This window comes from Podarcis vaucheri (assembly GCF_965113315.1).
Source record: "Podarcis vaucheri genome assembly, chromosome: 7".
Taxonomy (NCBI): Eukaryota; Metazoa; Chordata; class Lepidosauria; order Squamata; family Lacertidae; genus Podarcis; species Podarcis vaucheri.
Genome location: NC_138765.1, coordinates 68191073 through 68218124, shown reverse-complemented (window position 1 = coordinate 68218124; position 27052 = coordinate 68191073). Strand labels below are relative to the sequence as shown.

General features: G+C 51.4%; 3 protein-coding genes across 3 annotated transcripts in view; 2 read left to right on the top strand and 1 right to left on the bottom strand.

The window, feature by feature from the left end:
* DNAJC11 (DnaJ heat shock protein family (Hsp40) member C11) overlaps nt 1-5887 on the top strand; it is a 60031-nt gene extending 54144 nt beyond the window's left edge. The window contains exons 13-16 of the mRNA XM_082230145.1: nt 1298-1355; nt 1994-2136; nt 2828-2957; nt 4067-5887. Coding sequence (XP_082086271.1) covers nt 1298-1355; nt 1994-2136; nt 2828-2957; nt 4067-4092 — 357 coding nt within the window. The 3' untranslated portion in view covers nt 4093-5887. The remainder of the gene's footprint in view (nt 1-1297; nt 1356-1993; nt 2137-2827; nt 2958-4066) is intronic.
* A 1833-nt stretch (nt 5888-7720) lies between these two features.
* PHF13 (PHD finger protein 13) lies at nt 7721-12916 on the bottom strand. Its single transcript, XM_082230516.1, has 4 exons — nt 12750-12916; nt 11790-11891; nt 10509-11019; nt 7721-9576 (listed from the first exon to the last, which is right to left on the bottom strand). Exons 1-4 carry the CDS (start codon nt 12786-12788, stop codon nt 9350-9352), a joined length of 879 nt encoding a protein of 292 aa, XP_082086642.1. The 5' UTR covers nt 12789-12916; the 3' UTR covers nt 7721-9349.
* A 3558-nt stretch (nt 12917-16474) lies between these two features.
* Nucleotides 16475-25554, top strand: KLHL21 (kelch like family member 21). The gene is made up of 4 exons (XM_082230107.1): nt 16475-17588; nt 19781-20186; nt 22444-22516; nt 23189-25554. The coding sequence occupies exons 1-4, from the start codon at nt 16559-16561 to the stop codon at nt 23480-23482; spliced, it is 1803 nt and encodes a 600-aa protein (XP_082086233.1). The 5' UTR covers nt 16475-16558; the 3' UTR covers nt 23483-25554.
* Nucleotides 25555-27052: the final 1498 nt, after the last annotated feature.

Genomic DNA, 27052 nt, shown 5'->3' with positions numbered 1-27052 from the left:
TTTTGAAAGCGTTGGGTTTATTTTGTTTTTAATCGGGTTTTTATGTAACTGAGTCTGTTTTAATTGCCTTTACTGGAGAGAGAGAGAGAGCATGTGTGTGTTTTCAAAAACAGAACACGTGCAAGAGTGTGACTGTAGCCAGTTTTGGGGGCCAGGGCCATGTCTTTCATAGATCATATGCTTTACATGTCCCAGGTTTAGTACCTGACATCAGTTCATTTGTCATTTGCCTCCTTCACCTGGTATGTGCGCTTCCAAGTGATGTCTTATGAGATGCACAGTACTGGGCTAGATGCTTCCATCTTGGTCTCATTCAGCGTCTAAGGTTCTCACTTATTTCAGATATTCTGACCCTGCCTCTTGATGACAAGCATCCACAGGGCCACTAGTAAATCTAGCCCTTGCTAATGTATTTCTTGTTACAACAAATCTTCATTATCGAGGCTGAAAGAGAGAGAGACTTTGCCTGGTCACCTCCGGGCAGTGCCAGCATCCAGACAGGAGTGCAGGGAGAATTAATCCAAATGCCTCTGGGCAGGCTGCAGAGTGTGTATCCCTCCTGGCTGAGTTACAATGACAGGCTCCAATTGCATGTGGTAAGGAGGCCTTCCAGATCAGAGGCAGGCGAGAGAACCTGGCACCACTTTTTGGAGAACACCTCGTCCTGCAACCCTGGAGAAATTGCGAGTGTGACGCAATTCCAGACACAAGTGCAGAAATTCACCTCTCTCTGTGAAATATGTTTCTAGTGCTTGCAAAGTTATGCTTGGGAGCATGTAGGCAGCACAACCTCTGCAGCTGCTGAGCAAGCCTTGCTCTTGCTGACATCCTATTCCTCCTCGTGCCCCTTGTAGCATAGTGTGTTGAAGGAGAACACCCCCCCCCCCACCAAGCCTTGGCCCTTCCCTCCGGTCTTGCTTTTATGAGGTTCCCAGAGGAGTTGGGTCTTGCGCTTGATTGTCCTACTTCTGCAGCTCCCACTTTGCCTCTCTGCCTCTGAGCAACACATTCTAGGGGCTCCCCTTTCAGGTGTTCTCACACACAAAACCAACCCCAAAATGCCCAAAGATCCGCCATCCCTGTTGCTTTCCACGAGTTGGAGGGCAACCTTCTGCAGCCTCCTGTGATGGAAGAGACAGAGCTTAGACCATTCCTGGCTCACATGTTGGTTTTACACAAGTGCAGTCCCTATAAAGGCCTCCTCCTCCTCCTCCTTTTTCCCTTTAAGAATATTTGCAAACACAATCAATAAGCCTTCTTCTTTTGATGCCGAATCCTGGTCTGTCCCCTTGCTTAGGTGCGGCTGATGCAGGAATCTGTCCGGAGAATTATTGAGACCGAAGAAGCCAGGATGGGTAAGGAGTGCTGATTTCCCTTTTCTTCCACCCAAGTCTGCCCTGCAGGCATTTGAGGCAGTTGCACACTTCTGTTTGGGTTCGTAAATGCTACTGTGTTGCTTACTGCTCTTATTGGAACAGGAAACACTAAGTGGAAAGAGGTTGTGTCCCAGAACGTTTGCTTTAATGATCCTGGAATGCCGAATTGGTTCTAGTTTATCTGCAAGGGCATATCCATCCCATATGGGTGGCGGGTAGGGCCAGAATGTCTGAATCCCTGGAGAGCCTATTCCCATTGGCATGGATGAAGCTGAGCTTGAGCTTGCTCAGTGTAAGGCACCTCCTATTATTGTACTGTGCTAGCTCAGGGTTTGGTACTAGTTGCAGAAATCAGCAACCCAAGAACCTCAGTAGTTATTTTAAAAATAAATCAAGGTCCTAGCCTCTAAGGTGGAAGAATATATGGAATCTCAAAAGGGGAGCCTCTATCCCGGTGGAGGGATTTGTGTGCTCATCTGTTTTGATTTTATGTAGTGAGAGGCCTGGGCAGACCTCTCTTTTTCTCTCTCTCTCTACTTGCCTGGAGGGAGGGGGGCGCTCCCCTGTTTCCTGAAAGTGTCCTCTGAGCCAACAGCTTCTTCTCGTTAACAATGCAGGCCTGATAGTGGTGAATGCCTGGTATGGGAAATTCGTCAATGACCAGAGCAGAAGGAACGAGAAGGTGAAGGTTATAGACGTGACTGTGCCCTTGCAGTGCCTGGTGAAAGACTCCAAGCTCATCCTTACAGAAGCATCCAAGGTAAGGAGGAGGCCAGTGTGCAGGGAGGTGGGGAAGCAGATTAGCCCACACAACTCACCTGTTCGATTTCTGAGGGTGCCTTGGGGTGGCTGTCAGCCCAAACCGTGCGATCACGAGGTGAGATTTGTAAACCTTTGGTTGGACTTCCAGTAGGGTACAGAAGCCAAACTTCACAATGGTTCTGTGGTGTGTGTGCGCGCGCACAAGTTCACTAGCCCTTACACACTGTGCATACTTCTGCACAACCACCATCATCGCTTCCTTTTTTGTAATTACATTTTTATTGGAATTTTTAACATAAAGGGGTTAAAAACAGCACCAAACACAGCAAATACCAAGTAGAGGAAGAACTGCCAACTAAGCTGCATCAAAAGAATCAACTGAACTCAAGGAATTAGATGATTAGGTGATTAGATGGCGGTAAAATTGATCTATTGTTAAGGTTTCGAGAAGAGATAAACTGGCACCAGACTGCTGCAAAGTTGCCTTCATGTGTTTCTCCCCGGCCCTCTTGCATTCCTGAGTCAATTTATCATTCAAAGCTGGGGGCCATATCCGAGCGTTAAACTTTTCCATCCAGAGTTTTCCAATGGCAGGAGGTTTCAGGATGGGCCCAACCAGTCACTTAATGATTAGCTCTCTCTAACCGCCCTTCTCCTTGACTCAGCGTGTGACTATTCCTCTCTTGCAGGCTGGCCTGCCTGGGTTCTACGACCCTTGTGTCGGGGAAGATAAGAGCCTGAAAGTCCTCTACCAGTTCCGAGGAGTCCTGCATCAAGTGATGTCTGGCGACAACGAGGCCCTTCGGATACCAAAGCAGTGTAAGTAGCAAAGCCCTGGTCTGCTGCTTCCGCTTCCAGCCCCTCTACAGGCCTGGTAAAGGCATCCGTTGCCCTTCCACTGAGGAGCTGCCACATGGGCAGGGGATGAGAAGGTTGCATTTGCAAGGACTCATGAGGCCAGGGGGATGATGACGACACACACCTCTCCAAATTTCACTCCTGCCTCCTTTGTCTTCATGTTCTTTCAGCCCGCTGACAGAGGCTGTGAGTTTGAGAAGGTTGTGGCCACAGCACACTCTGTTGCATGGAGCCAAGGCATGAATCTCAAGACTTTCCTCCAGCAATTTAAGCATGACTATGAGGACGCACAGAGAACCCCTTAAACCTGACTTCATTGTCAAATGACCCACCTCTTGTACCTTGGTCTTTGACACTGGAGATATTCCTGGGACTGTTTTTAAAAACTGAAATTGTTGTAACTCACCATGGGGCCTGCTGGTGGAGGACAAGTAATAGCTAGTGTAACAAATTAAAGTTAATAATAATTTAAAGTTGATAAAATCAACAAAGTAGAGAGGACGCTTCCAATCCCCAAGGTGGCAGAAATATTGCACATCTTCAGGATGAGGCCTATCCTGAGTGCCCAGAGATGACCGGCCAACTCCATGCAGTGTGACTCCTGCTGGTTTGAGGAGCAGCTTCTGGCTCCTAAAGGAATGGCAGCATTTCCCTGCCCTGCCCCTCTGGAGGATGCTTCATGCCCCTGTGTACACGGCTGCAGCAGGGCAGGGTAAACCCAGATTTTCAGAATCCCCAACTTTGCAGCTATGATAGCTTAGAGCCATGGCCCACAAAATTGATTTTCGTGTCAGGATTTGGTTTGGGGGCCTCTCTGCCAGTTTCCCCCATGGATGGTGGCATGCTGCGTAGGGCTGGAGGCAGGCTGCTTCCTGCTCTCCTTTGCCATTTTGCAGGAGGTGGGAGGAGCACAATGTGGGTCTCCTGGGGGTGAACCCACTGTTGCCCACTGCTTATTAAAAAAAAGTGCCTTTACACTTCCCTCAGTGGTGGCTCTTTTGCAAGTTTGCCTTGACCTCAGCCTCTATAAAACAGTCTCACCTCTCCCCTTTTTTTTGCTACCCCCACAGCTCACCGGATTGATGCAGACAGCTAATCTGGTGGGGAAGAGGGCAGGTGCTGAGTTCTGTGCCCAGGAGCCAGCGGATATGGCACCATCTTTCCTCCCTGGATTTGATGACGTCTTCAGACGAGTGGGGATGCGACTTATTTCCTGATCGGCGCGGAAGAAGGTGGTTTGACACCCAACGTAACATTGTGGGACAAAATGAGAGGAATCTGCTCTAACGAGACAGTGGCACCCAGACCCTGCAGCTGGGGGCTGTTGCTTGACTGGCACAGCTGACGATGGCCAGCATTTCCAGCCTGCCCCTGTCAACGCAAGGGGGCGGGCTGCAGACTAGGAGCCCCCCTTTCCCCTGCAGCAACCAGTGTCCTCTTCAGCGGGGGGAGCCTTGGGGCAGGTGGGCAATGGGGGGCGGGGCGGGTGAGGTGTCGATTTTATTCTTGCAGGAAGTGGAGGGGGTGCGGGCTACTTCAGGTGAAGGAGTGGCCTCCTCCTCGCAGACCCTTGCGGCTGTTTGGCAATGCAAAGAACACGGTGCTCATATCCACGTTCCGAAATCAAAATGCACTTTGGGAAATTTGTAAGCCTTTCTTTTAACACGTTTGAATCTTCCTGTCCATCATCATCTCTCTCTCTCTCTAGCAGCTGATATAATATGATACACTAAGAGGAACTGTTTCCCTGTCAGCTTGTCTTTGTTCCAAGCGCAGCAAGAAGCTGGCCCGGAAAAGGAGTAAAAGTCGCCATAAGCATTTTGATGTACACAAAAGGCGTTGTGCGGATGGAGGCAGGGTGGGGAGATAGGAGTGGGAGGGCCAAGTGAGTGCCAAATCAGAGGCAATAGCATTCTCGATGGAAGATTTCTCCCACCGCAGACCAGGGGTGCTCTTGTGCTGCAAGAAAACAACAGAGAGGTTGCAGGAGTCCAATTTTTAGCCCTCTGTCCCTGGTGGCAGTGTAGAGCTCCTTTTACAAACACAAAGAGAGGAGGCTGGAGTTGCCTCTCTGTTAGTCCTTGGAACACCTTCCTTGATGACATTTATATAGGATCCCTGGGGGTGTTGAATGCCAAAGCAAGCTTTCCGTCGTAACTGCTGGTTCCTGAAACACACACAGTGTGGTATCCCCTGCGCCACTTTATTCGTTTGTATAACTGGGTTCACCCCACTCATTTGGATCCAGATCATATCCGCCCCCAATCTGTCCCCACCTCAGCTCTTACCCTAAGTGAAATGATAACTGATTCCATGAAGCCTGTTACATCCCTCCTGCCCCCTTTACCTCTTGAAATTAGGTGTTGCTGCGCCTCAGTTGTTTAGTTGGACAAATATTTCTCTCTCGCATCTTCTATTGAACCAAGTTCTGATCTAGTAATATCCATCTCCTTGGTTAATCCTTGGTACCTTCAAGTAAATATCCATATTCATGTTGACACCCCTACCCGATTGCCCCATTCATATTTCCACATGCCAGTTATCCCAACTTCCTTCAGAGCTGATGGAATGAGAAATACACTGTATGGTCATAGTATTTATTCCTGGATCGCAGTGAGTTCTGGTTTCAGAAATCTGTGACCTGGCCTCTTCAAGAACCAGAATCGGGCTAGAATTAACACTGGTAATTAACACTGACAATAACCACTTGAACCTTCTGCTTTTTGAACCCAGCTCAGCCCGAGCACCCCTCCGCTTCAATCCTTCCCCGCTTTCCAAAGCCCCTGCCTCGTGTGACTGGAAATTTTGCAAAATGCATGAGCCGCTGATGAGGACAGAGCCTCTGGTTTCTCCTGTAACAAATAAGGACAATAAAAGAGACCCATTTTCTCTGGACTGTTGGCTACTTAAAGCAGGTGCATAGAAGCCTCCCAACGGGCAAGAAGGCAAAAGATACAGCCAGACATGCTTGCTCTGATCCTTCAGGGAGGCTAAATGTAGTGCCTTCTGGTGACTTAATCGGTCATTCTTTCTTGCAACAGACTTTGTACAAGGGATCAATCTTCCCTAACCTTTTACTTTCCAGCTGCTGCTAGGTTCTCAGCTCCCATCAGCCAGCATGGCAAGGGGTAAGGGATGATGGGAGTTGGAGTCCAACAGCAGCTAGAGGGCACTATCAGGGTGATGGAGCCATGGTTGGTGTATGGAAATGTGTGCATTTTCTATTTCCTCTGCTCCTTCCGCTCCCATAGACTAGAGGGGAAGTGGCTGTAAGAGCCACCCAGGTGCTTGATGCTCTTCTCATTCGTGTTCCAGGTGCTCATAGCTCTTAGCTGGCATACCAGTGCTCTCCCCCTCTTTAATTCAGCTGAATTTGGTGACAAGCTTAACTTAATAGCTATTGGCATTCATGGTCATACCCATAAATTGAGCCTGTTACCTAAGGGAATCCTTTAGTCATGTGCCCCCATCCCATCAGCCTCAAGAAAGATGGCAGCTGTGGGGGATGTTGCCCTCTGGCTTGGGGATGAACCCTCTCTTACCTAACTGCGATGGGTCTCTGCCCGCCCCGCCCCGGCCCCTTACTGCCAATCCCCCTTTTTGGAGGTTTCTGAGCCTGCAAGGTGAGTTCTTACCTCAAGAGTGGCTTCGCTACAAATAATGCTTTTAAGAAACTCAAGATTGGGGACTTCCAGCATTCTGTAGATGCAAAGCAGTTTCACTTTGCCCATATTCTCTTAGCTTCTCAACAACCCTCTCTGGCGGGACAATATTATCATACTTTATATGGGTGAGAGGGAGTGTGTATTAGGGAAAAACCAAAACAATAGGGACTTGTCTCAGGCCACTAGAAGTTCTGAGGCTGAAGTGTGATCTGAGTGAAGACTACCATCCTCTTCCCCAACAGCTCTGCCTGTAGTCACATTAAAATCAAGCAGAAATATTAACAATGTTTGGAATGAAGGGGTGGGGTGGGACCTGATTCCTACTGGCTGTTCTTGGCACTGACCAAACATACCTCCCCAAACCTACAAAGCTGCATGCTGTCATCGGACAGTTGGTGCACCTTGATCAGCCATGGCTGTGACTTTGGCTGACTGGTCGTTTTGTAACCGCAGATGAAGCCCCAAAGTTGAGGCCTTAAGCACTAAAATGAGATCCTGGTTACAGGATTATACCAAGGGGGGCATCTTGTCCAGGAGCCCATTTGCCAACAAGGTGTTCATGATCCCCAGACATTCCTGATCCCCTGCATTCAAAGCTCTCTGCTGGTTTGAGCATTGTAGTGGAAAACTGGGTGGGCTAAATGAATTGAAATTCAATGGTGTTGACACAGAATTGGTCCTCCAGACTCAGAAAACAAGAAGCAACCATGTGCCCAGTTAGAACCTTGGTCCAGCTTGCTCAGTATTGTCTGCACCCAGCCCTACCTGAGATGCCAGGGATTGAACTGAGGACTTTCTACATGCAAAGCAAGCACTCTACCACTGAACTACCACCCATCCCCAGTAAAGGGAAGTGCATTTTTCGCATTTATTACACAAGTCATGCCCAAAGGATGCTATCTATGTTCAAGCTGCCACCACCACCCCATCACCTCCCAGCTCCTTCTCCCAGTGCTTTGCAGTGATTTTGCCTCCACTCTTACTGAGCAGCGAAACGGGTCACCCATGCACCATTTAAAGATTTTACTTCTTTTCTAGAAAGACAGACAAGGAGCCTCATCCGATAATACAAATAATTTTAATTTAAAAAAATAAAGCTCTCAAATTGAGATTGCACAAAGATGAATTCACAGGCATGCAAGATGTTTATTCTTCTGCTGAAAAATCCAATTAACTGGGCTTGCCAGACACCACCTGATTGCAGAATGGTTGAAACTGGGTCTTAGAGCTCAATGCCAAAATACAAGTGAAAACTCTTGCTCAACAGGAAACTTCTTCCTCGGCTGTTTCCTCCACCACAAGATGTCCTACACTGATTTGTCTTGCTCTGCAAACTTTTTTTATATATATAAAAACCCCAATATGGTAGCTGAGGCTGCCAAGTGATCACAGCATCAGCCTGGGGCATTCTGTGGAAGAACTGTCTTTGGCAAATGAGGGAGCCTGAGGGAAAGCAGACCCTGCTGTGTAGAGGAATCAAGTTCTTCATACTTGCTTCTGATAAATGGACAAAGTTTTGCGGTCATGGCAGAAGAATGCAGTATGGGAACCCTACCAAACCAATTGGGTAAATGACTTAAGGGGTTTCAATCCCCCATCCATTACCACTTGTAACACAAGTCCACCATATGAGAACCTGGGTCTCGCACATTAGGTGCCCAAAGGAATACTTGTCCACGCTGAGACTCAGGCAAGACGGCTGTCTGTCTTGGTGCACTGCTCACTCCACCGAGCCTGCTGCTCTTCTTTCCCCACAAAAACTACATTTACTTGCTGTCGACAGCTCAGAGCGATGCAAAGGGAGAATCCACTTGAGGATTCACATCTGTGCAATAAGCCAATTTGGTCCCTGCAAAGGAGGCATCAGCTCTCTGGTGGCAGGAATCCACTGGGCTTGTTAAACCTGAGATCTCTGCGCCCATTTCCCAGCTTGCAAGACTCTTCTGTGCTGAATGCATAGAAGCATCCCCAGGTGCCAAGTCTTACCACCCCCATCAGCTCAGAAGAAGCGTTTCACATGCTTCCCACTTTACAAACACAGAGCCAGCCAATGTGAAGGGAAGCCCATCCTGGACCTGAGAGAAGGAGGGGCCCGTCAGAGTAGGAATTGGGCCCATCCTTCAAAGGGAGAGAAATGGCTGCCCTCCACTGACGGTGGCTTTTAAAGAAGCAGCCACGGGCTGTCTCACTTTGAGGCGACCTCGGATTGGCTCTCCACTGGATGGGGAAGGCGACCCTTTTTCACACAACCCTTAAGAGAAATCCTGGACCTGCTGCTGCTGCTGCGCTATGGAGGTGCAACAGCTGCTGGCATCTCCAGCTGTCAAACTGCTGCATCCTCTTCCCTGATGGTGGAGTCACTCAGCACCCATCAGGCAGTTCGTCCTGCCACACTTTCACACCTGGGACAACAGAAAGAAAGGAAAGTGAGGTGCACACCAGGCAGCCTCCCCACTTCCTCTTATCATCCTAATGATGCCCTTTTTCCTCGACTTGCTTTGGGGCACGGAATCGGGTCCTTCTCCAGTGGCGATTTAGGCCCTTGAGGGTGCCTCGAGACGCTTCCCTTCATCGCAGAGAGGATGTTCCCTGCTTGTGGCTGGGTTTGTCCTCCACCAACCAGAGTCTCATGTTTCACATGACAAGTCTGCTTGTGTCAAACGCGCTAGGGAAAAAAATCCCACCCTGCTAATCCAGGAAGTGTCGACGCGACCCCATCCGGGAGCGGCTGGAGCGGCGGATGTCGAACTTGGAGTCCCGACACTTCTGGCAGACGTAGATCTCTGGGACGTTGGACTTGCGGATCTTTGCGCAGGAGAGGTGGATCCAGGTGTGGCATTCGTTGCACTCGATCATGGGGCGCCCGGCAAAGGGTTTCATGCAGAAACAGGTCACAAGGTCCCAGGAATCATCATCTGTGCGGCAGGGAGGAAGAGAGAGAAACAAGTTCCAGGTAAGAGACCCTCGTCAGATACACCACCAGTCCTCAAATACAACCGCATTCATCTACCTGGGAAGCCTGTTTGTAGGTGGATGCTCCCTCCAAGGAGCAGTCTTTGTCTTTTTGTCAGCCCAACATTCTTGCAGCCAGTGACACAGAAAAGGGCTTGGCTACTCTTTTGTAGTTCTCCAGCTGCTCTGGACTACAACTCCCATCATCCCTTGCTGCTGCTTTGATGATGGAGGCCAGCAATAACTGCAGGGCCCCCAAAGGCTTCCCAAGGAGTTCATCTGTTGTGGCAAGAGAATTCATTGCCTTCCAATTGGTCACACCACAATAACGATTTCAAAATACTGGTTTGGTTTTTTTAATAGTGGTGAGAGTTCTGCCAATAATGGACTGTTAATACACTGACATATATATATATATATATATATATATATATATATATATATATTAGGATATATATTCTTATTTAAAATTATACCCCTACTTTCCCCTTCCACAAGGGTGTTGCTCTTGTGGTTTTACAAATATGAAGCTGGAAGTGAGCCAGCCATTAAAAACTCAAATGATTGAAGTAGTTAAAAGGCAATATTTGCAATCAGGTCGAAAGAGCAAGAGAATCAAAAAACTCATTTAAAAAGTTTTCAATTGCTAGTAGAACACAAATCAAGAGGGGAACAGGGCAAAGCGTTCCACGTAAAGGGAGCCACCACCAAGAAAGCTCTCCCATGTGGTGCCACCAGGATTGCAGTCAATAGCCTGGTGCCCTTCAGATGTTTTCTGCAAGTTTTGGCTGGAGCTCTCAGCACATGCCATCCAGCCTTCAAGGCTCCCCTGCTTTTAACCTTCCGCCTGATGCAGAAAGACAGTGCTTTGTTTGAGAGCCTCTCTGCTCCATACCTGAATCCACCATGATGTCCTCATCATCTGCACTGCCGTCCTCGTCGCGGAACACCACCTGCTTCCCCTGCCGGATGATGGTGCGCTTGCCCACCGTCTGAACCAGGCGCGGAGCCTCTGGTGGGGCCGCTGGCGGGCACGAGGCACTGGAGAGCGAGTCCGAGTCCCATGCCGAGCAGCGGCCTGTGGAGGAGTGGGCATCGCCTTCGGAAGAGGGGCTCATGGGCGCCTGCGCGTAGGACTCCTCCCCTCCCAGCACCTCCCTCCGCTTCAGCTTCCTCTTCCTCCTGAGCCCCATTTTCTTCCTGCCCAGCAGGAAGCCCTGTGGCTCTGCCCACTGGTAGAGGGAGGTGTAAGCTTTCCGATGTGTCAGCTGGCTGAAGCTCTTCTGTGCTTTCCCGGACAAGGAGAGGGCAGAGGGGAGCCTCGCTTCACCCACATCCCCACTGTCGCTGTCGATGGTGCCCCCGGTGCTGTTGGGGGGGCTGGGGGCGCTCCGCACAGAAGGGTCCTGCAGAAAGAGGAATCAGTTTCACAGAGGCTGCATGCCTTCTAAGTGGAAGCTGCAACTGGGCCCAGCACCCAAACAATTGTTTTAAATTGCACCTGTACCATTTCACAAAACTGCAAAGTTGGAAGGGACCCCCCCAAGGGCCATCTAGTCCAGCCCCCTGCAATGCAGGAATCTCCACTCTTTTGCCTGCATTTTGACACTACAGCTGGTCCGTTTGGACATTCAGGGTGGACAGAACAGAAGGGCTGTAGGTCAGCCTTTCCCACTTCCCTATCAGTGCAGGTGTAGCCAACATGGGGCTATCCAGGGGTTTCGGACCACAACTCCCATCAGTACAGCTACATGATGGCCCATGGGGGCTGGTGGGAATTGTAGTCCAAAATGCCTGGAGGGCACCAGGTTGGCAAAGGCTGCCAATCTGCATAGCAACAAAAAAGCACTTCCTGACATTTCATCCCACAAACGCATCCTAATCCCCAGGCAGCATTTCAAAGGCATTTTGCACACACACACACAAAATTAGCTTTCCCTAGCTCACTGCTTTCCTCCCCCGATCGTCGCCCTCCGGAGACGATTCTCCCCTACCCTCCCCCCAATGAACCGGAGTCTGCCAGGGCCCCGAAACCCAGAAAGCCTTTGGGGGAGAGAACACCCACTATTGCACAGCAGCGTAGCCGCATCTTGGGAAGCAGAGCCCGCCCCTCCCCTCCCCCCCCGCCCCGATTATCCAGCTGCACCGAAGGCAGCCTCCACCTCGCCGTCCATACCTCTTGCGGGTAGGGGATGTACCCCGCGTAGGCCAAGACGAATGTGCAAAACTTGTTGAAGTCCTCCACCGTGCGGCATCGTTTGGATCCGGGAGAAAAAACCTGCAAGGAGGGAGGAAGAGGCGGGCGTAACCACCAGGGGCGTCAGCCACGGACTCGAAGAGGGCAGGGCCAGCGAGGTGCCACTCGGAGAGCGAAAAAGCGGGGGGGGGGGGCGTTGAGAAAAACTTTGCTAAAGGGAGGGGTCACTGGTTGAGGAGCTGCAGGGGAGGGGACCCCCACTTTTGCAAGCACCCCTTTAAAGCGCCGCGCCACATTGCAGACTTTTGCCCATTCCCCACCCCCTGCCATCACAATAAGTGGGCAATGCCCGGTGGAGGGGGGGCGGGGAGGTTTCTTCTGGAGGGGAGCCTGCTTCTTTGTTGGGATTAGGAGTGAGGGTCAGGCATGGGGAGGGGGCAACCGGCTGCCCAGCAAGCCGGATCCCAACCGGCCCTGGGCGGCGGGGGCAATCACACCCCAGGGTGCTGATGAAGGACCAGAGAAGGATCGCACCCTTAAAAGAAGGGAGGGGAGAACAGTGGCCGAGGAAGGCTTGAAAAGGTGTGCTGGAGGAGGGGGGGGCTGAGATTTAAATGGAGAAAAAAGAAGCTCCGGACACCCCCTCAACACTGCCACGCCTTCCCCCTCTCCCACCCACGTACATCCAACCTCAAGCGAGAGACCCAGTTCTGCGCGGAGGGGGGACGGTGGATGGGGGTGTCCTGAACTGGGGCTGGGGGCGGGTAGAAGGCTTGGAGAAGGATGAAGAGAAAGCGGGGGTGGGGACGAAACTGAGATAGGGGGGAGATAGGAGAAAGTGGGGCTTCTGGGGGGTATATATGCGGTAGGGGGGGTTGGGAGGGGGCGGGACTCCTTGTACCCCATCACTGGGGGGGAGGGCAAGGGGGCTCTTCTCACCTCGGGGGGTGGCGGGGAAGCGCAGGAGTCCGAATCCATGGCTGGCAGGCTGGGTGGGATCAGAGGACCGAGCGAGGAGGAGGAGGCGGCAAGCCAACAGCGGCGGCGGCGGCGCCTCCCGGGACCGGCAACGGGGGAGGGAGCCGAAGCCCCGCCCCGCCCGCCCCAGTGGGGAGGAGCCTCCTTGTCTGGCGGTAGCACTGCGCCTGCGCCGCTCGCATGGCAAGCCGGGAATCGTAGTCCTTGCGCTCCACGGAGAGATCACCCAGTGGAGAGCAAGGAGGCGGAGAAGAAGGGGGAGGACGGGCAGACGCGCGTCAGTCCCTTGGCTCGCTTCTGCCTTGTGACACTCACCCGGAAGCTTGGCACCTTTTAAGGGATCCTGGTGGGCAATTTCCCAGTCGGGGTTTGGGAGGCACTGGAAGTTCGCAGGAAGTCTTGCAAGGTTTTTGTTTTGTACACTTGAGGTCGCAATTCATTGCGTTTCAGGACACTCCGCAATAACTGGAAGCCCTTTCAGAGGTCCCTGTAATTCTTTTGTGTGCGTGTGTCTACAAACTTTTAAAAATAAGATTTGCAAATGCAACAAACAAAACATCAAACTAAATAATAAAAACAAAAGGGGTAAAAGTGCAAAGTAAAATTTAAAAAACGTTTTGCAAAGACCGAATAGCGTAAAATATGTTCCATGATAAGATGCATGGTTCATACAGTATTTATACCAAAATATATTAGCTGTTCATAGATGTTGCTGGATAAAATCATATTTAGTATGAATATACCAACCATGAGATTGTTTGGTCATAAAAATCACAGAACAGTTCCCAGACTGATGCAAAGCCTGAGCGGGTTGCATAGCCTCTGGTGGCACACAAGGTGGTTCAGTTTTTCAGAAGCAGCAATAAGCATGCCTTTTAAAAAACATGAATCCAAAGAATAACAAAATGGGTCCTTCCATCCTTGAGAGATCAGTAGAGGAAACCAGCAGATATAGAGTTAATTGAACCTTATGCTTTTGTGGGTTTTTGATGGCGTTAATGCAGGTCATCTGCCAACAAGTGACTCCTGATTGTTACATTAATGGGACCCAGCAGCAGTGCCAGGGATTGTCTTAAAGGCCCTGGCAGTGTGGCCAAGCACCTTCCCTTTGTTAAGGAGATTCCTCTCAATCCCTGGACCACTGCATTTAATTCCCCCCTCCCCTCTCCCAGTGGGAGACTACAGATCCAGGGTCTGCTTAATGCCAGCCATTGGGGAATCTGTAAATAAATGCAGATATTGCAAAAAGTGGCCTCTCCCTACCCATGGGTCTTCTCTGAGTGTGAGTGACATTGGATACTGCCCAATTAAAAAATAAAACAAATATTTTAGAATAAGTTAATTTAGAATATGCTGGAAATAATAAAATTAAAATAAATTTAAGGAACCGCGGAAAGAGGAGGAAGTCGAGGTTTGCAATGTTACAACTATTGTTAAACTATTGAAGTGTATATAAATGAAAACTATAAATAAAATTATTTAAAAAACCAAATACTGTATTTCTTTTGGTGTGAGGGGCAGGGAGGGAAATACTGGTAGTACTAAAAGCACAGCAAATGGAAACTGCCCAGCTGAGGAAAGCAAACGTCTCTGCTGCAAAGTTTTTCTGGGATGTTTACAGCCACGGGATCTGGCCTGGTGTGCTTTATATAAGCAGCTGACATGTTTATGTGCTGATCAGCAGTTGCAGATCCGAGAGAAGCAGTGTCCTTGCAACAGAGGAGGCCTTTGTGAGAGAAAACACTCAGGCTATGAACATTCTTGCAGTGCGCTGCTCAGATGCTGAGGCCCCAACTCGAACCAGGCATCTTTGGAAGCTCCATGGCAAAGGTGTGCCCTGCTTAGGACCAAGAGGTCACCAAGTTTGTGCAACTGAAATAATAAGTCATATTTTGCCATTTACCCTACTGCAATCTTCTCACTTGGTTGGGTGAATTTTAGATTGTAACCCCATATTTGGTGCTGGGAAGAAAAGCTACCAGATCTTAATAAAGCAGTGTTGTTGCAGTGGGTGGGGGTATTGGGAAAACCCATTAACAATTTGCGTTTGTTTTTAGTTCTGAGGAGAGGGGTTTCCGCAGCCTCTGTAAGTGTCCTAGTTTGTCAAATAATAATGGATGCATGCATGCATGTGAACAGGAGTTGTTTATCCCCCTTTCTTTTGGCACTATAAAGAACTGCTTGACTGCTTAAGTTGTTGCTTTTTGGAGAGGGCCCACCCGAGTGCACCTAGAATGAGATGCACTTGAGTTATTGCACCACCAGACTATGGAGCTGTGAAGTCCTAAGCTTAGGAACCAGATCCACTAATTCCCCATGATGGGGGATATCCAGCTAAGTCACTCTCTGGGTATGACTTACTTGGCGTCACCCACTATATTTAGAACAGGGGTGTTAGTGACTAATTCTTTATTGCATCATAATCTTCTGCATGCATCAGACTGTGAAAGAGTGGTGAAACGAGCCCTTTCCTAGGAAAGTCCACGAGGCCTTGCCTCACGTTTATTTGGGAGTCCGCCTCACTGAGTTCAATGGAGTTACTCCCAAAACAAGACTGGCCCAACCCCTGCTCACTCAGTGGCTTGTTTCTTTAGAACAGGGGTAGGCAACTTAAGGCCCAGGTGCCGGATCCGGCCCAATCGCCTTCTCAGTCTGGCCCGCGGATTATCCGGGAGTCAGTGTGTTTTTACATGAGTAGAATGTGTCCTTTTATTTAAAATGCATCTATGGGTTATTTGTAGGGCATAGGAATTCGTTCATTTCCCCCCAAAAAATATAGTCTGGCCCACCACATGGTCTGAGGGATGGTGGACTGGCACACGGCTGAAAAAGGTTGCTGACCTCTGCTTTAGAACGTTAATAAGCAACTTTGTACTCGGAAAAATCTCAAAGGAGCATACAAGAACTAAATATATTAAAAATCTACAATATATAAAATAAATACAGTACAATAAATTCAACAGAATTAAATGTCACGAGGGAACTGTAGCTGTTACCACAGAGCCTGACCTTATGCACGTTCACTAGGGAGTGAGTTGTGCAGAGTGTGAATATAATATTAAATGAGCCAGCTGGATGAGGCCAGTGGTCCATCTAGTCCAGGATTCTGTTCTGGCAGGGGCCATCAAGATGCCACCTTCTTGGAAACCCCAGCATAAAGTCACTCCCCCTTCCTGCGGTTTCCAGCAAGAAGCATTCAGAAACATTACAGCCTTAGGAGTATTAGAGCCATCGTGACTAGTAGCCACGCAGCGGGTAGCTATGATGTCCCGAGCAGCTATGCAAGGAGGGCTGTCGCCAGGCGCATCCCGCTAGCTTTTCCCTTGGGCCTTCTTCCTGCGCACCCACGAGCCTTTCAGAGTTAGCGAAGGTTCAGGTGGAGGCTGAAAGGCGCCGCCACTGCCTTGGGAAGGCTCCAAGCAATTTGCTTTTACGTCCAGCCGAAAGTCTGTGGCCTTTCGCTTGGAGCTAGCGGACTCTCCCTCTCCAGAGCCCAGGCTTGCCCTTTTCCCGGGGCTGAAGCGAGAGAGGCACCCCCCTCGCCGGCTCCCCTTGGAGGCAGGAGGGCGGCAGCGAGGAGCCTGGCGTTCTCCAAAGCTGCTTGGCGACTGAGAGCGGCGCCCCTCGCAGCCAGCCAGCCAGGCGCGCCGTCGTCGCCCTTCGGAGGAGGCGGAGCGCGCGCGGGACCGGCGCCAGTCCAGGCGAGGGAGGAGCCGGCCGAGGGGTGCGCGGAGGCGTCGGGCAGCAGTCAGACTCAGCGGCGGGCGAGAATGGAGCCGACGACGGGCGAAGAGGCGACAGCGGAGGAGGAGGCGCACGCGTCGGCGCTGCTCCGGGCCCTGTGCGCGCTACGGGCGGAGCGGGCGCTGCTGGACGTGACGCTGCTGGCGGGCGGCGGGGAGTTCGGCGCCCACCGGGCAGTGCTGGCGGCGGCCTCGGGCTACTTCCGCGCCATGTTCGCCGGCGGGCTGCGGGAGGCGCGCGCGGCGCGGGTGCGGCTGCACGGCGTGGAGCCCGAGTGCCTGGCCCTGCTGCTCGACTTCGCCTACACGGGCCGAGTGGCGTCTCCCGGCGGGCCGGAGCTGGCCGAGCGCCTGCTGCGCGCCGCCGACCTGCTCCAGTTCCCGGCCGTCAAGGCGGCGTGCGGGGCCTGGCTAGCGGCGCGCCTGGAGCCGGCCGCCGCCCTGGAGATGCAGGAGTTCGGCGAGGCCTTCGCGTGCGCCCCGCTGGCCGCCGCCGCCCGCCGCTGCGTCCTGCGCCACGCCGCCGAGAGCGAGGGCGAGCTGGCGGCGCAGATGGAGCGCCTCCCGCTGCCGCGGCTGCTCTCGTACCTGCGCGACGACGCGCTCCGCGTGCCCAAGGAGGAGGCGGCCTTCGAGCTGGCGCTGCGCTGGGTGCGCGCCGAGCCGGCAGCCCGCGCTCCGCTCCTGCCCCAGCTCCTGGCGCACGTCCGGCTGCCCTTTGTGCGCCGCTTCGCCCTCCTGGCCCACGTCGAGGGCGAGCCGCTGGTGGCGCGCTCCGAGGCCTGCCTGCGCCTGGTGGCCGAGGCGCGCCTCTTCCAGGCCGGCCGCCTGGACCGCCACGACCGCGCGCCCTGCGCCCGCCTCCGCCCGCGCCCTTCCACCGGCCTGGCCGAGATCCTCGTCCTCCTCGGCGGCTGCGACCGCGACTGCGACGAGCTCGTCACCGTCGACTGCTTCAACCCCCGCACGGGACACTGGCGCTACCTGGCTGAGTTCCCCGAGCACCTCGGAGGAGGCTACAGCGCCGCCGCCCTGGGCAACGACATCTATGTCACCGGTGAGCCGGGACGGGAGGGCTGCCAGTTGCTGGAAGGTCCCTAGCCCTGCTTGAAGGAGTTTGCCACAGGGGTGCCCTCTAAAAGCTGCACGAACAGCACCTAAACCACGGAACTCCCGCATGAGGCGGTGATGGCCACCAACTTGGATGGCTTTAAGAGAGGATTGGACAGGTTCATGGGGAAACAAGGGTATCCATGGCTACTAGCAACCCTGACTAGGCTCTGCCTTAAGGGATGGAGGCAGCAATGCTTCCGAATTTCAGTCGCTGGCCAATAATAAGTGGGGAGAGTGGCAGTTTTTGCTTGGGTCCTGCTTGTGGGCTTTCCATCGAGGCATCTGGTTGGCCCCTGTGAAAACAGGAGTTGCAACTAAATAGGCCATTGATCAGATACAGCTGTATTGTTCCGTTCTTATTATCTTAAGGGGACCCATGCATATCAGCACCTGCCAATTTGCGTCATGGGTCTGTGCCCTAAGGACCTAGCTACCCTCCTGCCCAAACCCTACAGGCAGCTCTTCTCCAGGGTAACAGGCCCCATCCACTCTCTCTCCTTTCCCTCTTGTCAGTAATGCCCTATGGCTGAATGTGTTGTACTGTGTTAGGCTGCAGACATATCACTCTTGGGAAGCTTGCAGCTTCCTATAAGCATCTGGGTGGTCACTGTGCTTGGCTTAAGTGGGCCTGATCCAGCTGCAGGGCTCTTCTGACAATCTTACATGCCTTCTTTAGCTCCAGCGTGTGTGACTGATGCTTAGAGATGATGATATGTGTCACCAGCAGCATCTGCCTTTGAGCTTGTGGGGAGCTTCCAGTTTGTTTTGACCTTCCTCCTGGGAAGCTGGAGAGAGGAGGCTGAACAAGGGGCTCTGTGTGAGTCTCTACACCCCCTTCCTGTTCGTTGCTTTGCAAGTTATTTATAGAGCGGGTGCTAGGAGCCAGCGAGGGAGACACCTGAGCCGAGACGCCTCTGTGCTCTGCCCCAGCACCAGCCGCCCTCCTGGGAATCTTCCCTGCGGGAGTTCTCCATACAGCTGTCAAAAGACATTAGGAGGATTTTCTCTCATTCCCACCGAGCGGCTGCCCTTGGGGCAGACGTTTTCTCCCTCAGCAAAGCCTCCCCCAGTGAACTTTGGGGACCACCACAACCCTGCAAACACACATGTGCAGGGCCCAGAAAGGAGCTTTTGTAATTGTAGCTGGCGGCCCCACTCCCATGCCCACAGCTGATCACTGGGGTGTGCAGAGGAACAGAGTCTTCCTCTTGGTGGAGAGAAGCCATGAAATCTGCAAGCATGGTTAATGGTTAAGCCCTGTAGACTTCAGACGAAAGATGCAGCTGGTCTGTGTACAGCACAGGTGAGTCGCCTATGCTCCCATCCCAGCTATTCCTATCCACCCCAACCAAAACAGCTAAAGGTGAGGAATTGATGGGTGCTGTAGTCTACAAACACCTGGCGGGTACCACATCTCCATCATAGAATAGAATTGTAGAGTTGGAAGGGATCATGATGGTCATCTGGTCCAAATCCTGCCCACAGCCATCCCTGGGTGGTCTCGAACCACCAACCTTCTGGTTAACGGCCAGGCGCACTGACCCATCATGCCACAGGAGGGCCATTGGCTCTCCCCAAGCTACAGGTTGGTTCTTGTCAAAGTCTGAGAGCATCGGACACAGGCCTGAAGCCAATTCTCTTTGCCACAGATGATAGTGGCCGTGTACCCCATTTTCCCTAAGGAAATTAGCGCGCCCCTTTTTCATTTTTGGGTTTGATCAGCCTGGTCTTGCTTGAAGGGATGCTGAGGTGTCTCAGCGAGGGGCATTTGGGCTTGCAAGCAAACATGGGATGCGGGCAGTTCTCCCCCAATTAAGAAATGCATTTATTGGTGTGTAGCAAAGGGCCTTCACAGATCAAAGTCATGTTCTGCATTCTCCAGGGGAAATACCTCTGCCCCAAATCTTAGGAGATTTTCTGCTGCTTGTAACAAGGCATGCTTTAACGCAGTACAAAGGAACTCAATTAGATGGAGCCTTACGTAAGTGAACCATTAGGGTGAACCATGTGCCCTGAGCCACAGTCTTGTGTGCGAGTCCTGCATTTTTGGGGGTCAGGCCAGATGACCCCTGGGGTCCCTTCCAACTCTACAGGTCTATGATTCCATGCTAATGGGACGCGGTTCTCTGCCCCTAGGAGGTTCCGACGGCTCGAGGCTCTACGACTGCGTCTGGCGCTACAACTCCAGCGTGAACGAGTGGACGGAGGTGTCTCCCATGCTGAAAGCCCGCGAATACCACAGCTCTGTGGTCCTGGATGGGCTGCTCTATGTGGTAGCCTCCGACAGCACTGAGCGCTACGACCACACGCTGGACTCCTGGGAGCCCCTGCAGCCCATGCTCTACCCCATGGACAATTGCTCCACCACCGCCTGCCGCGGAAAGCTCTACGCCACCGGCTCCTTGTCTGGCAAGGAGTCCATGGTCATGCAGTGCTACGACCCCGAGTCGGACCTGTGGTCCCTGGTGAACTGTGGGCAGCTGCCCCCCTGGTCGTTTGCACCCAAGACCGTCACTCTCAGCGGGCTGATGTATTTTGTCAGGTAAGGGCTGCCTTAGCCGCTGCCATCTCCTTTCGAGATGGGGTGAGGGTGGGAGCATGCAACCTAGAATTGCAAAAAAGCCACTCGTCCCACCCTCACAATAGCCCTTCTAGGCCAGAAACAGGGATGTGTCTGCATAGGAGTTTCTTTGTGAATGTGTTTGATCTCCCTGGAGTTTTTGGAGGGTTGTGGGATGCTGGTCCAGTTGTGCAACATCCCAGACTGGGCAGGGGGTGGGAAGGAACTCCTGCCCCCCCCCCGAAGGAGTTTTGCTTCATACCTCCAAAGCTCTTTCTGCAGATTAAGTTGGCAAAGCTTAGGGAAGGGAGCTTCCAAGTGCCTGTTGCTTCCTAGAGGCGGCTTCCTGGTGCCCTTCATCGAGAGGGGCTGTCGTAGGTCAGGTTCCTGCTATCTGAAAGGCACTTGAGTCCTTCAGCCAGTGATGGGCTGAGCTTGTGATCGAGCGAGGTCTGAAAATAGTTCGGATAAGCTTGTTATCTTTCAAGTTGGCCGAGGGGGGGAGGAAGGAGAAGGCATCAGCTGCCCCTTTCCTTGTTGGGATTTTGGCACCTGCTCTGTTCAGGTTGCAGTTCACGCTCTGTAGACTTCAGAAATGGGTTCCAGAACCAGCTTAAGACCTGTTCACGGGGTGACGGATCTTCGCTGTGCCAGGAAACTCCCATCGGTTGAGGAGCCTCCATGTGACTGCAGCTGCCACAGCCCATTCGCAGCCATCGGTCACCCATTCACTTGCCCAGGCAGGGGCCAGGGACTGCTGCAACTGTGACCCCTACAGTGGCCAAGAGGCTTCCTCTGGTGTGGAGGCTCGTTCGGTTCCTCCTGTGGGGAGCTGTGGGGAGCTTCCTTGTGACCTTCAGTCTCATTCTTCATCTAGAAGCCAGACAATTTTTTTTTTTGCGGGGGGGGGGGAGGTGTTTGGGGAGGTACAGCATGCTCTTCCCAATGAATGAACAGCTGCGTCATGGGGCCCCAGTGACTTTATAGCTCTGGGGTCCAAATAGGGACTTTCCTGATTCTTGGCTCAATCAGGGCCTGTACAAAACCCTCAGAGGGTGCCAGGATGGTGAAACTCGCTTTCGCACGCCTGTCTGGCTTACTATAAGCACTTGGTCCCTTCAGGGCTCTTTTCTCTCCTGCAGTGCTAGCTTCTGCCTAATTTGGGGGCAGGACATGCACCCCATTTCCCCAGACGTAAAGAAAATCCTTTTTTGAAAGCAGGAATTGCCCCCTGATCCTGATGCTTGAAATGAATCTTAAGGGGCTTCAATTCGCTGGTGCAGGCAAGGAACGGGAAGCTTGGAATTCCTGCTGCTGAGATTCATTCTGGCCCATTCCACCCCCCGTCTCTGCCAGCCCCACTGAGATTTAACAGTTGCTTGCTAAAGCGTTTGGCTGCTCTACTCCCCAGCAGCAATTGTGCATTCTGCAACCCTCCAGAGCTTGGCTTGAGAAATAGTTCAGATTCCTGCAGAGGCTCCAGAAACATTTTGCAGCTCCCAAAGCCGACAGGACAGTGACCCTCGCCCCACCTCCTTTCACTTTGCACCCACCTCCCCAAACTTTTCTGCTAAGTGCCACATTTCATTGTAAACACGGTTACCCATCAAAGTTAAACGAATTCAATTGGCATTCGACATTTGCTGGGATGGGAGGAGGAAGCAGCCCAGGAGAAGGTTCTGAGCCTTTCCGTTTCAGCTGGAAGTTTTGTGGTAGCCTTGATGGGTTCCCAGCCTGCCATTCTGAGGGTCAGAAAAGCATATTTCTTTTGTCATCGACACCCCTCACCTGTTGCTGTCAGGCTCCCTGTTTCGTGAACAGAGCAAGGAGACGGGCGTTACGCAAGGGCTCAGGAAGCTTCTAGGGTTTCTCCTTTTATCTCCTTCCCCTCCTCCAAAAAAAGATGGGTGGAAACTGCAGGCAGCTCCTCCTCATCCAAAGTCTAGCTCAGTGGTTCAGGCCACCATCGCCTTGGCTCCATAAACTCATAAACCCCCTCTCCATCAGTCCTACCAACCAGAATCTCTATTTTCTAAGTTGCTCACAAAAGGCCCTGGAAATCTTGAGACTTTCTGTGTGTGCGCCAAGCGCTACGAGGTCTGAGTGGATTGGGTCCCCATGCCCTGTTAAGGAATAAAGTAGACACTCAGGGACCGTGCCTTCTCTCCCATCCGCACGACAAGGCTAGGGGATGTTTGGATCTTCTTCTCGGTCACCTCTACTTGATTTCCTTCTGCAGGGACGACTCTGCTGAAGTCGACGTCTACAACCCAGCAAAGAACGAATGGGACAAGATCCCTCCAATGCTCCAGGTGAGGGTCTCGCGTCTTTAAAGAGCAGTAATTGGAACTGAAGGGGGAGGAGATTGAAGAGTCCAGACCAAAGGTGGCAATGGAGAAAAGCCTTAGCGAGAGAGGGTTGGATTACTGCAATGTGCTTTTTGTGGGGAATCCCTTGCACTTGATCTGGGAGCCACAGTTAGTGCAGATTGCTGCAGCCTGGTTGCTGTCAGGAGAGAAACCCTGTCGGCATGTTACGCCCATGCCCATTTGCTGCCAGTTCAAGGCGTCGCTATTAGAATAGTCAATCAAGATCCTTTATTAGGCATAGCAAACCACACATTATCAAACAGACACCGTATACAAATTGTGCAAAATACGAACTCAACATAACAAGGTTTGCCCCAGTCATATCTTTAACTCCAGAGAAAATCAATTTGCATAAATAATACAATACAGCACTACCGAATCCCCGATCATTTTCATTAGAATAGAAAAGCCTTTTTTAAAAATCCAGCCCACCATTGCAATTTGGAAGGGCATCCAATTGCATCCGAACACAGACAAAAACCTGCTCCTTGATCTCTGGAACGACGCTGCACAGTTTGGTTTACGATATCTTAAAAGGCTTCTGGAAGCATAGCAAGCAGGCGACCAACCTCCCAAAATGCAGAGTAGATAAGAGATTGCTTGGTTTTCTTCCAGGTGCACGTTGGAGGGAGCTTGGCCGTCCTGGGAGGGAAGCTCTACGTCTCCGGCGGCTACGACAACACCTTTGAACTCTCGGCGATGCTGGAGTCCTACGATCCGGAGACCCGCAAGTGGAGCTTGGCTGGCCAGCTGCCTGAGCCGATTTTCTGGCACAGCAGCGTCAGCATTTTCCGCCAGTTCATGCCCGAGACGCTGGAAGAGGGCGAGGAGCGCCCTTTGGACAACGCCATCAGCCTGAACCGCCAGCGCCAGAACCTCCACAACCTGAACCTGAATGAGTTGCGCTAGCAGTCTCTGGGGCTTGTCTCTGGAGCTTGGAGGAAATCTGTGGCGTCGCTTCTTGGGGAGGCAAGCTGGGAGAGGATTTGGAGGCGGGTGTCCTCGCCTGCGAGGACTGCTTGGGTGGCGAGGAGGGCAAGGAGCGGGCTCTTTGAGATCAACAGTGCTGTCTTTGGGGGAATCCCTGAAAAGGGAGGTGTCCAATTCTCCTCCGGTTCCTTCCTGGCAGTTCCCAAGGAGTTTGAAAATCGCTGATCAGAAAACTTCCCCTTAGGCTAACATGATCTGGTGCTGTTTTGCTTAAAAATAGCCAAACGAAGGCATGAGCACAGTTCACGTAAAGTCATTATGCATGGAGAGGAGAACACAGATAGAGCAAAGGCTTTCCTTCCCCTTGCTAAACACTAGAATTTGAGGTCTCCCCATGAAATCGAAAGAGACACACCACGCTGAATTTATTTATGGTACTCCTTGCCACAAGATGTGATGCCCCCTTGTAGCGTTTCTGCAGGAGACGCCCAGCAGCCGTTTTTATTCTGGTTAGCTCAGTGAAATGTCCTCGTGTGGGAGACTAGAGTGGCACTAAATGCTAGTTGGCAAGAGAGAGCTTTTGTGCTTGCCAGAAGCTTCTGGCTAACCACTGTCAGAAATGGGGGTGTTGGGTTAGACGGACCCTTCGCTACATCCAGCAAGGCTCTTCCTGTGTGCCAAAGAACAAGCCAGACATCTTTGCTGTCACTAGCTGGTGCATTGGATCTGCCACTGAGTCCTACTAGGGAAAAAGTCATTTTGCCGGCAAAACCAGGGCTTGAGGGGGGGCTGCTCTTCCTCCCCCCCCCAACCTGAATGATGCCCATTTCTTCAGTTGCATGTTGCTGCTGGAATATCATCCATTGATTCCTGTTGCAGGAGCTCCCGTCCGAATCATTGTTTCTATCAGCACAGAGTTCTTCAACCTTGGGTCCCCAGATGTAGGTGGACCCATCATCCTTGACCCCTAGACTAAGCTATCTGTGGATGATGGGAGTTATAGTCTGCCCAAATCTGGGGGACCCAAGACAGAAGAGCTCTTGTCTACTCAATCTTAGTATCCTTAGTCTGAGTAGCCAGCTTTGGGCAGGGGAGCATTGCCAGTTTAGTGACCTGGGGGGGCCTGCCGTCCAGTAGATTGTTTTGAGGTCCTCTTCACGGTCGGTGCCTTAATCACAGTGCAATTTGGAAGGACACTCTGTTGCTGTCAAGGCACAGCACTAGCAAAGATAGAAACAGGAGGTTATTTTAGAGGGCCTTGCCCATGGTGGCTGCCTCTGCTGTTGTATGGTTGCCCCAGGCATGGCAAAGCATAGCTGTTTCTGGATTGTGCAGGTAGAATGGCCACTAATTTAGAAGATTCAGTTGGTACCCCACCCCTGGGGAGGGGGAAAATCTGCTGCAGGAACGGCGGGTGAGGTCCTCCATCAGAGCTGCCTGGGGGAAGGGTAGGTGTGCGTGTGTGTCATGTTCCAGATTCTGTGATGCTTCTTTAGTTTTTCATTTCTTACCCTTTCCTTCCCCTTTTCCAGCTGAGGTCAGCTGTTGTTTTCTCTTCCTTCAGACTTGTTCAGGGGTTATTTTGCAACCCCCTGCTTTCCACAAGTAAACACTGAAGTCCCTCCCCCCCTATATATACCCTCTTTAAGCCAGAAAAAGACACATTTGTGAGAGAGGCTCCTTTTCAACTCTGCCAGCTGTTTACAGACCTGCTGTTGCTGCTGCTGCTGCTGCTGCTGCTTACGCTTACGACATCTTGTTTTGGTCTCACTTGATGAGTAAGGTTTAAGTATTTTGTGCCGGGCTGTTTTAAAGTCTATTAATAGATTTCATGATACTTCGTCATACTCACAGCCAAGATCTTTATGCCATCTCTAGAACCAGATGAATTTGCCTTCATCCTATTTATTTTTAACTTTAATGTAGATACTTGTGTTTAACCTAGAGTACTGTATGATAATGCTCTTGGAAGCAAAGATATTTCTTATATTTTTTATTGTTTTCTTTTAAACTTGAAAGCTGAATGTTAAGTAAAGGTGTGTGTGTGTTAAGGAGACTTGTTCTATGCCAGGGGACATATGGGGTGCCGTTTTGCTGGATTACACACTTCTCAGCCATAAAATGGGAAAGAAGACCAATTCAGGCTTCCTCAACCTAGGCCCTCCAGATGTTTTGGGCCTACAACTCCCATGATCCCTCGCTACTAGGACCAGTGGTCAGGGATGATGGGAATTGTAGTCTCAAAACATCTGGAGGGCTGAGGTTGAGGAAGCCTGAGTTACAGAATTACAGAGCTGGAAGGTGCAACAAAGGTCATCTAGTTCAACTCCCTGCAATCAGGAATCTTTTGCCCAGCATGGAACTCGAACCCGCAGCCTTTAGATTAAGAGCCTCATGTTCTTGCTGGCTGAGTTATCCCAGCTGGGTGCCTCCAGCTGTTTACACTACCGCTCCTATCAACCCCAAGCACCATGGCTGTTCCAGTGAATTTTTCATAGTAGCAGTGGCCTGACCTTGACATTGAAGGAGAAGGTAGCCTGACTCTGGGCTGCTTCTAACAAACAGTCCCAGCATCACATTCTCTCCTATGGCCAAAATAAGTGTGAGTTGGATATTCATCTCCACACTTCACATGCTGTTGCAGGATTTTGACAGTCGCAACTGCTTTTTCGCCTCTTGTGATCCTAAATCTGCGGCTGAAGTTAGGATATGCACAGGAGGTTAATGCATGGTATCCAACTGAGTATGTCTGCTGAAATGAGTTGTGTCCATTTCCTTCTTGAATAGGATTAGCATTTAATACAAGCCAAAATGACCATGGGGCATAACTGGCCAGCCCAATAAAATAGTGTGGCTCTGGCTAAGGTAGGGGTGGGGAGACATTTTCAGGCCTAGGGATGAATTCTGGCTCGTGGGCAACCTTCCAAGGTTTTCAAGACGCAGGTGCACTTCTTAACCTTAGTACAAGGAGGCTATATTCCAGCTACAGTGGTGCCCTGCAAGACGAATGCCTCGCAAGACGAAAAACTCGCTAGACGAAAGGGTTTTGCGGTTTTGCGTTGCTTCGCTAGACGAATTTCCCTATGGGCTTGCTTCGCAAGATGAAAACGTCTTGCGTTTTTTTTTAAAAGCCGCTTGAAGAGGCGCAGTTGCGACGGACCGTGCTTCGCAAGACGAAAAACATCGCAAGACGAAAAGACTCGCGGAACGAATTCTTTTCGTCTTGCGAGGCACCACTGTATTCAAAAGTCAGATGTTTTCACACTTCTGCATCCATCCAAGCAAGTAAGGATGATGCAACACCAGTTCAAGGACATGTTTCAGCCAGGCAAAAGCACTGGCCCCAAGGTTCCCTAGCCTGCAATATAGACCATGAGTCTATGCATCATACCAAAGCAAGCAAGAACAGCCCAACTCCTTTGTTCTAAAACAAGGGTGTCCATATTAACAGCAGCAGCAACCGTGACACTTGGCGGGGTGAGGAGGGGACATAGTGTCTTGCTGGAGCAGCCCAAACAGGCTTTGAAAGTGGACAAGCTCCACAATAAA